The sequence below is a fragment of the Antrostomus carolinensis genome, unplaced genomic scaffold, assembly GCF_000700745.2.
Source record: "Antrostomus carolinensis isolate BGI_N321 unplaced genomic scaffold, ASM70074v2 scaffold9789, whole genome shotgun sequence".
Lineage (NCBI taxonomy): Eukaryota > Metazoa > Chordata > Aves > Caprimulgiformes > Caprimulgidae > Antrostomus > Antrostomus carolinensis.
Window position 1 is genome coordinate 21,525 of NW_010340627.1, and position 14,714 is coordinate 36,238.

Sequence of the window (14,714 nt, forward strand, 5' to 3'; positions counted from 1 at the left end):
GAAGACAATACTCTGACTACTAGAGATGATCAACAATAGATCAGATCCCTTCTGCCACAGTATACAGCTATTTTTCAGTTCTGCTCCTGCCTCTCTTTGTGGTAAACCCTATGGTCCAGCATGCAAGCTGGAATGATCCAACATTGGGATGGTGAAAGGAATCTTCATCAGTCATAGGACACATAGGGAACAACAACATAGATTCTGCTGTTGTATTTCCTGATTTCAACTTTTCGTGCTATCACTGGGCCCTTCTGAACAGTCCCAAACTCAGAGTGTGCAGTCAGTCTTCTCTAAAAGGCCCATCACACAACCCAAATGTCAGCCGGTTGGGGAGGGTGATACACATGGGTACAGTCGCTCTCTCCCCAGCCATAATGACAATTTGATGAGGTTGAAAGCAGCTTTAGGCAATTGTTTGCTTGACGTTGGGGGTTACTCTTTTGCTAGATGAATGATATCAGGGAGAACGTGGGTTAGCTTTTTTGGAGGGCAATTCAGTCCAGTAACTGGCAAGCTCATTATTATTATGACATTTTTTTTAAAACATACTTAATGAGCTCTTTAAAAATACATAATTTAACCCAGTATTTTGGTTTATAGGTCTTAATACAGATAAATAACAAGATATGCTGTAATTTATTTCAAATATTATATAATCTACAGTGCTGTATATGAGTGTTTTCATTTTCAGTCTGTTGCAGTGCTTCAGGGATGTGTCAGGGCATATCATATCTCCATGTACCTAGAGATGAGAAAGCCTGAGTCAAAATTTAGTTGCTTGGTAGAAAAAATGAGTATGCATTTTAGGACTTGAGCTTCAGTAAACTCTACAGCTTAAAAAATGAAATTTCTCCTCCATAATCATTCTGACATAAGTCTCAATTGACATTAACTTTTTTTCTAGAATTCCTGTTTTTTAAATTCTGTGCTGTTTTAGCTCATGATTTTAGAATTATTTCATGGTAACTTTAACACTTAGTGAGATGTGGAAAATGACAATAAAATATGATTTTTGTTTCTTTTCACCTGAAATACCTTAATGACAGGCCCAGTGATGTGTATATTTGGATCCTGACAGTTGTAGATCTGTGGATAGATGCATATTATCCATGCTTTTTAAAAAAGCCTCATCTATCTGATTCCTGATAGGCATAGGCATAAGGAGCCAGGGAAAAACCATGGTGCTCAGTTGAGGATGCATAAAGAACTGGTGTCTTTGCAGAGTTTCAGATACTAGGGGCTAACCAAAATTTATTTTCAGTATTAAATGCCGTGCATCAAGTGCTTAAACTGCTGGGCTTGCAAAAATAACTTCAGTAAGAAGTCTCTTCATATCTTTGCAAAATTGCTATAAATGTAAAATATACATCTAAATTGTAATTTAGGAATTGTGCAATATTATTTTTTTCCTGAAGTGATGACTGTGTTCCTAAGGGACTTAACAACCCTGCTGGCTTTCAGGGCGTATGTGCAGAAGCCAACCTTGGAGAAAGGATTTTAAAGTGATTAAAAGCTTTAGTAAAGATTAGTATTTTTAGTTAAAAATATAACCGCTTTCCTTCTGGATTTGTTTTTATTTTATTTTACTTTTAAAGTACTGTTAATTGAAGAAAGCTCATCCTTGTTCATTCTGCTTTAGATAACCTGGAGAATGGAGAGGAGCATGAAAATATTGTTCATGCGGTAGAATTGATTCCAAGAGGATCTGATCTTCCCTACAGGTACACGTCAAATGTGTTTTCTTAAAGGAAAAAATCTTCACCCTATTGCTGCAACTTATTATTGTTACCTAATGCATAGCTACTCAGTACTGAAAACCAAACCGTTCATCAGGGTACTTTTGCAAATGTTTGGAAAGACAAATGTAAAAGCCTACACTTCTCTCTCTACAGTTTTCATATGTTTGACTTTTTTTCCTAATTATCTTGAAGTCATGTAGTTATGTCAAATAATAGGTAGACTTAGCCTCCTGGGTTTGAAAATAGGTTTTATGTTGGTTTTAATATTGTTTTTCACTGTATTCTCTATGGCCTATTGATTTGGATCTTTTTGTGTATATTCTTAAATCAGACTCACAACAGATACATTAAAGGATAATTAAACATAAATTGACTGAATATGGGTGAATATGATGGTATCTCTATTTTCTGGAATGCTTTTTTTGTTAAGTTTTGAATTCAGGATTTTTTTTTCATTTATTGATGATATTGTATTTTTATGACTAGAGTGGAAGACAGTCCCCCAGCTCAAGTGAATACTTCAAATAATATGTTGTCTTCAGCCACTGTACCAGAATCCATGACAATTAGTAAGTACATTCTTGATGTTGTCTAAATTGATGGAATTAACTTTGAAAGTCCTATAACTCTTAATTTGTATTTTTATTTCATTAAGATCTATTTAGAGAGACGTACAGCACTTCATTTCTGATACGCTGGCCACATTAGAAGTGACTGCTCTAAAAGGGTTTTTGAATTGGCAGATCCCAGGTTATGGTTCATTGCAACTGGTATGACATTAGCTTCTCTTTTCGTAGAGAAGCTAATGTCATCCTTATACTAGATATGGTTTGAGTAGTTAAATGAACAATAATGATTTAATTTGATTAACATCTTTAAGTCTCTGCAAGCTCTGAAAACACTAATGGTTGGCTCTGATGTGATCTTACTTTGCCTGCTTTCATTAATGTCTAGCTGGGGAAAAAACCCAAATACACTCGTAACTCTTTCTATGTACACTCAGTCTGTGCTTTTGGTATGGAAATCTGCTCCAAACATAAATATGGGCTTTCATAAGCAAAAACTTTTCTTAAGATTAAGGTGGAGGACAGTCATATTTTCAGTGGTATTAAGAGTTGAGCTGGACAGGATAAAATAACCTTTGCTGTAGAAAGAGATTAATAGAACTACAAGCAGTTTGTTTACCCCATCTTTAATCTTTCTTCTTCACATAAATTTGTAGAACAAAGATTTAGTTCTTAAACTGACTAGCTGTTTAAACATGTAAGCCAGTATGGTTTTATTTTCTTCACTGTACAGAAAGTTTTGTAACTGAACTGGTGGGTATAACTTTGTTCCTAAAACTCTGGAATGTGTGTTTGTCCGTTTCTTTTTATAAATTTAAATACGTACAAATTTTAAGTTATGACATTTGGGAAGTTGTAAGTGATGCAGCCAAGGTTCTTTTCTGAAATTGATTTATGAAGTAATCAAAATGTATGAACCTTTAAGATATTCTAATGTCATGTTCAAACGATATTTGTGTCAACGTATGTTAAAGGAGATAGACCACTGATTTTTGCTGGGCACTGTTTCAGGCTTTGGCTTGGGTCTTCTGATTCATCTTTACAAAGGTGAAAATCCCTTCTTACAAAGTACTTTATGAGCAGTAACATGATACTACATTATCCTTTCGTTCTTACATTTTTGTTTTATTTTTCAGTAATGGAATTTTAATGGAAAACTTTCTGAATTCATTGCACTCTATGGATTTTATTGTTTTGTAGGTGTATTAGGTACCAGCAGGGGCCGCAATTGGTCTCCTTCAGTTGCTCAGTTAGTTCCTATGTGTAGTTAAGACAGCTAGAAAATATAAAGTGAATCTTGAGATTTTGAGTTCTTGATCCTTAGCAATTTGTAAATGAAATGAACCGCAAGATCAACAGAAGCATACACACTATCATTAGTTTCCCCCTTCAGAGAAGATTTTGGTGGAAGGAAGTGGGGAAGCATGTCAAAACAGTCTATAAAGCCAGTAGAACACTTAGTAAATAATCTAATTATCTTTATTATAAAAATTCAACTGACTATATGTATAAGTTAATACCTTTATAATAGCTGATCCCAGATACATTCAGTAAAAATGCTTTTTTCAAGTTCTTTGTTATTGGTCGAAGATTCTCCATACAAGAAGAGTTCAGTGCTGTGACAAAGCCAGACACTGAAGCTCTTTTTCTCTATTGCAATTAGCAGAAGAATTATTAAATGGTGAGGCTTATAGCTTGGTTGCATAGCAACTAATTCTAACGCACCAGACAAGAAAAATGAAATGCAATAGCGCAGTGAGAAAAGCTGTGAGGTCTTCAGTGACTGGATTTTTGTGCTTCTTCCTTCCGAAAACAAAGCCTGAAATGATTTTTTAAAAAATCTATTATTTTCCTGCTTCCTTTCCAATTTGCTAGTGTAGTACTAACCTTTTCTTGGTTCTTTTGATATGCAGACTAGAAAATTATGTTATGAGAAGCTGTAATTTAAAATTTCTGCCATTTTGAATGATTTTCCTGAATTTATGTCCCAGGTATTTGTAACTTATAGGTAACTTAGCAGCAGATACATCTCAAAAAAAAAAATACTAATACCACTCAAGAAAAATCCTAATCCATAGATTTAGACTTTCACTGTGTATGTTAGAGATAATTTGAATAATTTGAATTTCCCTACTTTACAGATCATTATGTCTTATAACCAATTTTATAAAGAATTAAGTTTGTCAGAATATATTACAATAGATATATTATATCTATGTGTCTGTTCCATTATGTCATTTTCCAGTTTTAAAAAAAATTGTATTTCTCTTGTCATATATGAATCACAAACAACTTTGCTCCAATTATGGTCATTGGAAGATTGTATTTTTAGCATTGTTTTATACCAGAAAAATCTATCCTACCAGCACAAGTCTCTCCATTTTGTTTTTCAGTGGAAAAAAAAGTAGTTCCAAAGCTTTCATTTTAGAAGAAGGCTGCTTGTGTCCTTCTTTACAAGGTTCTTTGGTTATGATGCTATTTTTAATGCACAATTGGGAACTTAGTTTTTCCACTATAATTTTCCTCAGTTATTAAAGTTGGGCAAAAGGCACAAAGGTTAGCAAAGGTTGTAGCATTGTACATAATTCCATATTTTTTCATATATTCTTGAGAAAGCCTCCAGTTTTTCATGATCACTGAAGAACTTTACTGAATAATCAAACCTACATATTATATTTTTATCCTGGCTATGTAAATAAATAAGGTGTATGTTTTCATACTTTCTCTGTCCTCTGAATAGCCTCTGACCTGTTCTGTGATTTGGTTGCCACCAGTCCCTGACAGGTACTAAATTCTTCTCTGAAAGCACAGCTGTGGAAAGAGGGTGTATAAATTTTATCACTGAGAAAAAAGCTGCAGTTCATCTTAAGGGCTTTTTTTTTGTTCAGGATCCTTCTGTACAGTAGGAAGCCAACACTGTATTGTCTAATTTGTTTCCTACTAAAATTTTCCCTATTAATAATGACAGGACAAGATAATATTTACAGGATTTTGGAGCACTAGATAAAGCCTTAATAGCAAGTGTTCATGCCTAGGGAGCATGTCTTTAAAGGTCAAACTTCAGATTTAAGATGTAAAAAAACTTTTGGTGAAAGTTTTATTTGTCTCTGAAAATATCTGTGTAAATTTGCACTCAGAGAATAAAAACATAATTCCCAGCCCACCCTGATAGTCTGTCTGCAGGATTGCAGAACCATGCTGCATGACCTTATGTACACTGAGAGATGATTTCACTTACAGCTCATTCTTCATAACAGGGGACTGCAAATCGTACTTATCCAGTCTTTGGCTAAATAGGAAAAGACTTTTGAAACTTAGGACTTTTCTGGAGGTTGGTGGGAAATTGACAGGTGTTTCTTGAGGCCTGACACTTTTTTGTGTATTTGAATGTGACCTTTTAAGAGCTTTATAGAAGGTAGATTTTGCATGTAGTATGCAAATGAATTAAAAAAATGTTTTAGAGAAAACATTTATTAGTAATTAGGCACTACAGATTAATTTAAACAATAAAATAATGTTGGTGTCTTAAAAAGTCAGATTTAATATGAAAAGCTTAATTAGCACATTCTTTGATTTTGGTATTATCTTTTTTACTGATAAAGAAAGACCTGGTTGCAAAAATGTGTCTTGAGATTACATAATTTAGAAGACTTAACTAGTTATCTTATTATATGTGTCTTAAGATTACATAATTTAGAAGACTTAACTAGTTATCTTATTATATCTGTCTGTATGAAACTCTGATTCTCACTTGAAGTTTAGATATGTTGGTGTTGAATGCTGATCCTTAAATAACAGTAGTGTATTGTTTTCCAGTAATATTACTTTACAGAATGTAAATGACATATCAAGCATAAAACAGTTCAGAAATAGGACATAGACCCTAACATCAAACAGTTTTCTGAAGTAGATGTACTTGTCCATTCTCTCACTGTTTTATTAAAAAAAAAAAAAAAGCAGTGAGGGGAAGATTAAGATTGTGAAGTCCAGAAGTCAGAAAATGCCAAATTTATCATTGCTGTTATGATTTCAATTTTTAAAAATTTCTTTTTCTAACACACACAATGAATGAGACATAAGTCTGCTGAGAAAACTGGGTTATGATCATATGCTGATCTCGGAGGCAAGTACAACACACAGAGAAAAGCTTACGACCTGTGGATGTTCTGGCAGATTTGAAGTGAACTTGCTGCAGTGTCTGACACTGGATTGACTTTGTTTGCATTCAGCTGACTGTTCTGACATCCTGTTAAAATTTTTCAAGAAGCGTAAGTGAGAGTAAGAAATATTGATTTTTGAAAACTTTGAATGTTATGCCTGAATTAAATAGGATGGTGTCCTTCTAGTTCTCTTCAGTTACTTGTATCAAAAGATCACGAAATTAAAGTTTCTGATTTTTTATCTTGGTAACTTTTTATTTATTTAATTCCACCAGTGAAGGTTTGACTCCTTTATATTTACTGTATATGGAGATAATATTGATAGAGAATATGACTCCTTAATACTCATCACTTCAAGAAGAAATAACACAGGTGTAGCAATGAAGCAGTATTGCTGCTAGGGTAGGCACAACACTGCCAAAAACCCCCACCAGCAAGCCACAAAATAACCCAGACAAAAAAACCTCAAAACCCTCCATGTTCCCAATCTGATTTTGAAGTGGCAGCGTCTCATCATGACGAAAAGAATACTAACATTGTGTTGATTTTCATGATCACCAAGTTTGATATTTTATAGCTAAATAGAATATTTAAGTTACAGAATGTGAAGTTCGGTGTTAATAATGGAGCACAGTGTATTTTGTCATATGGAATCTTTCCATTCTAAGTTTTTCTGTAATTGCTACGTAAATCGCAGTGGTTACCTGGTCACTGCAATGCAGTATGAACTTTACTCTTGCCAAAAAGGCTATCCTGCCTTTTATTCCTCATCTTTATTGACTGAAAAGATGTTCTGTTCTGCCCTGACTGCTTTCTGCTATGTGCCCTGTGCCAGCAACAGTATTAAACTCAACAGCAGGATCACTTGGCAACTGTTTGTCTGAAAAGTAGCCCAGCAGAAAAAAAACCAACCCTGAGCCGATTTTGAGCTGGATTAGTTCCCGCGAGGACACTGTGTGTGCATAGGCACCAGTGCCAGAACAAGGGAGGTGGTGGGATGATGGGTAAGGCAAGCTGGAATGTCTGTTTTGCTGATTGCACAGCCTTAGGAATACTGACTAAAGTAGCCATGTAATCACAGCTTTGGTTTTGAATGTGAGTGATATTATCAAGGAAGGGAGCAGAAGTCTCCAGACTTTTTTTTTTTTTGGTACGTGTTAGTATTGGATACCCACAAATTAAACTTCTATTTTTTTTCTACAAGATTTGGACTTTGCTGTTTAGAGAACTCATATAAAGATGCTAAGTTACTGTAGAAAAATATTTATTCTTTCTGTGCTGAATTAATGGAGTGCAAAATCCCTCTAATGATCTACTGAAATGTTTCTTGCTAATGTCAATTAGTTCTCAAGCTGTAATGTGGAATGGGGAGGAAAATAATCATATATTTTCTCCATGGCCAAAGAAGCAGAAGTGGTTTGGAAAATATCTATCATGAAGAAATTGTATTGGCTGATTTCAGGTGACACGAGAACCCTGCCAGATCCCGCAAGGAGGAATTTACCAGCAGATTACCAATGCCAGCCTGGAATTGTGGTGTCTGCACTGACCGATACATTAGATTGATGTAGTAAAAACTTTCATGTTTTATCCTCTGCTAGAGTTTGGCTTAATCTGGTCCATAGGTCAATGTTAATTTTTTTTTTTTTTGGAACTGATGAAAATTTCTGTAACTATAGAAAATATTAAGAAAAATAAGGGTAAATCGGTCAACTGAATGTAAAGGGAGAAAAAAGTTGTCCAATGGCTTTGCTTACTTGAAGAAATTAAATAATAGCAGTTCAGTTAGTATGTTTTCAGTAAAAGCACAAAAAATTTGCTGACATCTGCTTTGAATACTTACAGAACAGAATTTCTAATTTGTTATATATAAACATAGCAGCATTTCATTTAACTGTTGGGAGGGATGTTTTAATATAACTGTGCAGGGGACACAGGTTTCATAATATTATTAATTAACATACGTGAAATTGTTAATGAAATTTTTTAAAAAATCTGGTTTAGGGCATGTATCCATCCTGATATTTGCTAGAGACCATTGAAATCTTCCAAGACACGTTGTGTTTCATGGAGTCATGCAAGATCTGGAAGTCAGTTTTAGATTAAATGATTAAGTCCTAGTATTTTTCTGTAGATTTATAGTAAATAGTAATAGTACAGCTGTACAATTACAAGGTAAAACCTTTATAAAGGACTCCAGGTGAGGCAGCGCTTTGAGCTGACACTTCTCTGTATGGTATTCAGCTACTCTGGTACCACTGTTGAACCTAATCCTAAAGAAGTCTTTAAGAATTCTAAAATTATCTCATAATTTTTTTTAAACTTTTATTCTTGATGTAATCACAAAGAGTATTTTTTTAAGGTATTTATAAGAGATAAAAAGGTTTTTGTAGGAAATTACAAGATTGAGAAATCCCGTTGTCTGTGAGAAGAAATGCCATGAAGAGGCAATGACTTTACTCTAGTCTCACTGTATTCCCTGTGTCAAAATTTATAGCAAGGAAAACAAACAATTGGAAGAAGTGAAACAAGTAACAGCGTATCTCATTAATGTGCGTGTAGTGAAAAGGTAGTGTCCCATATGTCTGCAATTAAAACAAAACAGCTGTAGCCATAGGCAAACTTGTAAACATTTGTATTAAAGCCAGATGCAGAGTAATTGGATTTGATCAATACCTCTGATACTGTGTTATACAATACCAGTTTTGGAAGATTGCTCAAATTAGTGATGAGATTAAGAGCATTTTTGTGTTTTGTTGAATAGCATATGTTGTTGGCATCATCTTAAGCATCTTGCTGAATTAATGCCATTGTGTACACGACTTTTAGATCTGAAATGAACAAAAATACACACAGAAATTAATCATCTTTGTCCCTTCTGTTTAGATGAACTTCGTCAAGCTATCGTGGCCATGATGAATAGGAAGGATGAACTAGAAGAACAGAATAGGTAGTTTTCTTATTCTAGTTAAGAGGCACTATAATACAAGCTGTCCTTTGTGTAAAGCTGTCTAATCTTTGTGTAGTCTTTTTGATGTATATATTATTTTTCTGTGAACAGTAAGCTTAATACTTCAATATTCAGCTTTTGATACTGAAGAGTAATTAATTTGAATTCAAATCACATATAACTCTTTGTATCTTGGGAGCTTTTGCCAGTTGCAGTTTTCTCAAAACTAGAATTTACAGCCAAAAGATTCTTAAGATCTCTTAAAACAGCTTTCCAAATGAGTAAAATTAAAATTGTACAAATATTCAGAAAATTTCCTTTCCAGTGCAGAAGTGATGTAGGATGGCTAACGATCTTATGCTAAAAGTAACTGTCACTTTTGAGTGTCTTTTTTGAATGTTACTTGGGGCAAAATTATGATGTAAATGTAAAAATGATAAGTCATTTATTTAAAATGCTATCAAACCTACTTTGTATTTATTTAGTCTAGTGGAACACATCATTAGATGAATGAAAATACAAATCTATTCAAGACACACTGTTGCTGTGCTGTAGTAGGGCTATTTTGGAAATGTACATTTTTCTGTAGATATTTTAATTTTTATTCTTTTTTTTAATGTGGTTACTACCAACTGATCCCATTTTCCCATCTCTTATCCTCCCCACTCCCATAATTGCAAGTTACTGCTCCATTCAGCTTTGTGGTTTTTGGAAGAAGGACCAGGATTATTTGGGTTTTACCATTATGCATCATGCTGGCCTTTGCTATCTCATCAAAGGTTTTACACAGAGCTCTATGGCAGTGCCCTCAGTAGAGACAAGACTCCCACCTGTCTCCTGTTCTTGCTACTAAATATATTGCTTATAGATTATTCCTGAGATATATGGACTTGCATGGAAGGACTGAAACCAGATTATAAGCTGTTTTCTCTAAGAAATTCTTTCTGCATGGTGGTACAGTAGAATTATAATAGGTTGTGCTTTGGACGTGTTGATGACGTCGTAATACAAGGTAATAGTAAGCCCTTATAACTGTTTTGATTTGTTCCTTTTTCCTTGTAGCTTTTCATATCTTTGTATAATCAAATCAGGTGAATTTATTACACTGAATAATGAAATTTTAGGATGACATTAATGGTATCATTCAAGCAACCTACTCTGTGATTCATAGAGTATCCTCTTAATTACTAGGTAGTGTTTGCAGTGTTCTAACAGAGGCTGCTGCCTTCTTTCAGATCTCTGAGAAACCTGCTTGATGGAGAGATGGAGCATTCTGCAGCACTAAGGCAGGAAATGGACAACTGGAGAAGGAAAGTAGCAGAACAGGAAGAGCGACATGCCATGAAAGTCCAAGCCTTGGCACGGTAAGAAGTGTTGGAAGTGTCATAAAAAGTAGCAGCAGTGGAACAAGGGAATAAAAAATCTGCATACAAGAAAACTAATTTTCAAGTAGTTTAGTTTTCAGAAGAACATAAGTGATTTAGGACTGAAAATCCCATGGACTTTAGTTTAAGCTGAAAAAAAGTCTTTGGAAGATTTTCGGACAAATTTAGTGGGTTTGTGGGGTTTTTTTTGTTTGTTTTTTTTGGTTTTTTTTTTGTTAAGTGTTAACAGTAAGTGAGAGTTTAAAATATTAGTAAAACCACTGTAACAGCTCCAGAGGAAAGAATATCAGTGAGCTGAATTTTTGACATCATCAAGTTTAAATTAAAAAGGTAATCAGACTAATATTAAATACAGGCCATGAAAATAATGGCAGTTAGATAAGGAGACTAGGTACTAAAGAATACATGTATGTACAAGGTGAATGTAAGAAGACTTTTCTCTCTTCATATTTCTATTTTGTCCAGTTCTAACCACGTTCCCTTTTTTTTAAAAAAAAAATCATTTTTATTTTACTTTATATTTGGGAGACTCTTGGTATAGCTGTCTGCCCAATCTGGAACAAATCACAATATGAGAATCTTGTTTTTTTCCCTTCTGTTTGATAAATGATATTCTTAATGTTGTTAAAGCACCTAGCACTATCTGCAAATAGTGTTTTCCAAACCTCAGATCTGGTATAGCTTTTAAATATAAGTGGGAGGGGAACAGAAACACTGTGTCAATGTTTATTGTGAACAGACTGATGTTGCTATCGTGGAGTAATAGAAATGGCTGCTTTGGTGCATGTGTAAAACATAGGAGGTTTTTTTAAAAAATACACAAGCTAGATTGTTAGGATTCTAGGTCTCAGATCTGGAGCCAGTGAGGACTTGTTTTGGAGGTTATTTATTTTTATATTTATGTTAATATTACTGCACTGTATTTCCTCTGGTAGGTGTCTTTCATAGTTCCACATGAGATTGATATGGGTACCCCTCTCCTCCCAGCAAGTTCCTACTTCCATCAATAGAAATTGTGCTGAGTGGTCATAGTGTCAGTTAAATTAGAAGAGTAGGAATATTTGTGTCTTCATTGCTTTCAGTTATATAGAATATGTCCGTGTTGGCTGCTGCCGACACAGATACCCTTTTATATGTACCCTCATGTAAAGCAGTAAAGAATGGATTATCCATCCTCTTAAATGACATTTCCATCCAATCTGTCTGCCTTCTATCTGATTATTTAGGCATGACTTTGTTTTCCTTGAGCTGATGTTTTTTTCTTCTCCTGTTGTCAAGTTTTCATGACTATCATAAGCAACAGTTGTTGCTAAACAGTTTCAACAGTACTGGTTTCTGAAGTGGTGTAACTGCTTCCCCTTAGCTTAAGGGGGGTCGGCTAGAACAGGTTGCCCAGAACCATTTCCAGTGAGGTTTTGAATATCTCTGTAAATGGAGAGCGCACACACGCTCTGGGCAACGTTGTTGGCAGTGACTCGTTGGCAATGTTCTTCCTGATGCAATGTGGTGCAAGGTGCTGTTGGCTTTCTTTGCTGCCAAGGGTGCATTGCTGACTCCCAGGTCCTTCTCTGTAGAGCTGCTTTCCAGTCCCAGAATGTATGGCTGCCTAGGACTATTCCTCCCCAGATGCAGGACTTTGCATTTCCCCTTGTTGAACTTCAAAGTATTAATCTGAGTCCAGTTCTCCAGCCTGTCCATGTCCTTCTAAATGGCAGCACAACCGTCTGGTATATCAGCTGCTCCTCCCGGTGAACTTGCTGAGGGTGCTCTCTGTCCAGGCATCCAGGTCATTAATGAAAGTGTTCAACAACATCGGCCCCAGTAGTGTCTTACCTCCAGCTTGACGTTTTGCCAGTTATTCTAAAAGAAAAGAGTTTACACCTAGATGTGATTTAGCTTAAGAAAGACTTTTGAAGGTAAATACTGCTGTAATAGTGTGATTTTTCTTCTTGCAATTCTAAATAAGCTCTAGAGTAACCTATGATGCCTAAGATCATGGGGATGATTCACATATATAGTAAACAACAAGCCTATCCCAAATGTTAAATAAGAATAGTAATCTGTGCCTTATCACAGTGAGAAGCATTTCTTTTCTGCATGCACAGGCAGAGTCTTGCATGTGACACTTCACTAGTGTCAATCATGAAGTACCACAGCTGATATTCCTCTAAGCTTTTTATTGCATAGCAGAACTAGTATCTGAAAATGATAAATATAAAACCTTATTTAAAAAAAAAAAGGTATTTAGACCATTACTAATTCTGCGTTTGATGACACATCAAACTGAAATACTCACTTTGAGGGAGGGAGGGATATGCATAAGTGGGTTTGACATTCATGTGATGTAGGGCAATTGAGACAATGCAAATACTTCATTATTTAACATTCACATTTCAGCTTATAGGAATTGTATATTCATATTTCTTTGACTCACTTCCCCCACAGTTTTGGAATTTGCATTGACATATGGGTGAATCACATGTTTGTCATGCACATACCTTTTTAAAGAATAGATAAGAAGCTTTTTTAACAAGATCTAAAGAGATGCTCAGTTAGACTAACTTGTTATTTTTTTAAAGTTTGTTTAGTTTCTTACTGCTACAGAGACTAGGTATGTAGTGTTGATTGTTCTTCTGAAAGTCAGTTTACCTTGTCACATGATAGAAACAGTGCTGGGAGCTGATTAGGTACAACAAATTCTTGTGTCACTGGGATGCATTTCTTCAATGATTCATTGCAGCTTACTTTCTAGCACATAAGAAACTTCGTATATAGTTATTTTGGAATATAGGTTTTTCTTCTCAATTCTTTTGTTGGTTCATTTTTACAGTGTAGATGATGCTGCTGCAATAGTAAGAGTACTAAATTCTTTTTTAATAAATAATATTTTAAACCAGGAATTTGTGCAAACTCAATAATTTGAAGATTTTAAAATAACAACAATTTTAGAAATGCTTTGTTAAATGCTGCATAATATGCTAGGTGAGTGAGAGGAAACTAAGTTTCAGATATTTTGTAACAGTGAAATCTCAGTGTTTACCTTGAAAACAATTGATCACATGACTAGAGTAGAAAAATTTCCTCAGTTGTAATATTCTGAATGTCTTAAGGCAAGGAAAATAATTCAGTAACAATCTGACTATTATAATTTGATGAACAAATATGCTTCGGGTTATGAGAGCTGCTATTTATGTGTGTCCCCAAAGCTTTGTGAAGAATTTGACGTAAGTATCTTCCTGAAGGCTTTCAGAACACAAATTTCAGTTATGCATCAGTCAGGGTTGAAATTACTTCTGGATATCTGCAAAATTGATTTATTCAGCTGGTGTTCTAGAGTCTCTGAAGAGTCTCTGGTCTCCTAGACAAAATACTAGCTTACTTAGAGAAATTTTTTTGAGGTTCCTAAGTTCTCTTTGAAAAATGGAAAATTCTTAGATCATTTTAGTTTCAACTAGTGGTAATCTCATTCTTCCACATAAAGTATTTGAATAGCTTTTCCATAACAGTTACAATATTGTTTCAAAAGCAGCAGGCTCAGCATTCAACCTGCTAGTAAAACAAGCTAAATAGATTCTCTAGTATAATTTTGTAAGCTGTTTTTCTTGGTTTTCTTTCTTTTTTTTTTTTCTTTTTCCTCTCATCAATGAGCCTTTCTCAGATTGCATGGATGTATTGTGCCAGTGGCTTCTTATAAATGCTAAAGTTTTTTAACTGAGATTCTTTTTTCTGTTTGGCATACTATTACATCCCTTTGCAAGGCAAAGAACTATATTGAAGTTGACTTTGAAACTGGATAATCTCACATGGCATATTCTCAGACTATATTCAGAAATGTTGGAGGAAAGCATTTGACAAAGGACAGGCTTTGTAGCAAGAAAAGCAGATGGAAAGAGATGATGATAATGCACTGT

General features: G+C 34.7%; 1 protein-coding gene across 1 annotated transcript in view; it reads left to right on the forward strand.

Moving 5' to 3' along the window:
- Nucleotides 1-14,714, forward strand: part of SNX29 (sorting nexin 29) — a gene marked incomplete at both ends in the record, with an annotated part of 72,977 nt that overhangs the window by 16,034 nt on the left and 42,229 nt on the right. Inside the window, 4 exons of the mRNA XM_029087035.1 lie at nucleotides 1,643-1,724; nucleotides 2,229-2,311; nucleotides 9,355-9,418; nucleotides 10,654-10,782. Coding sequence (XP_028942868.1) covers nucleotides 1,643-1,724; nucleotides 2,229-2,311; nucleotides 9,355-9,418; nucleotides 10,654-10,782 — 358 coding nt within the window. The remainder of the gene's footprint in view (nucleotides 1-1,642; nucleotides 1,725-2,228; nucleotides 2,312-9,354; nucleotides 9,419-10,653; nucleotides 10,783-14,714) is intronic.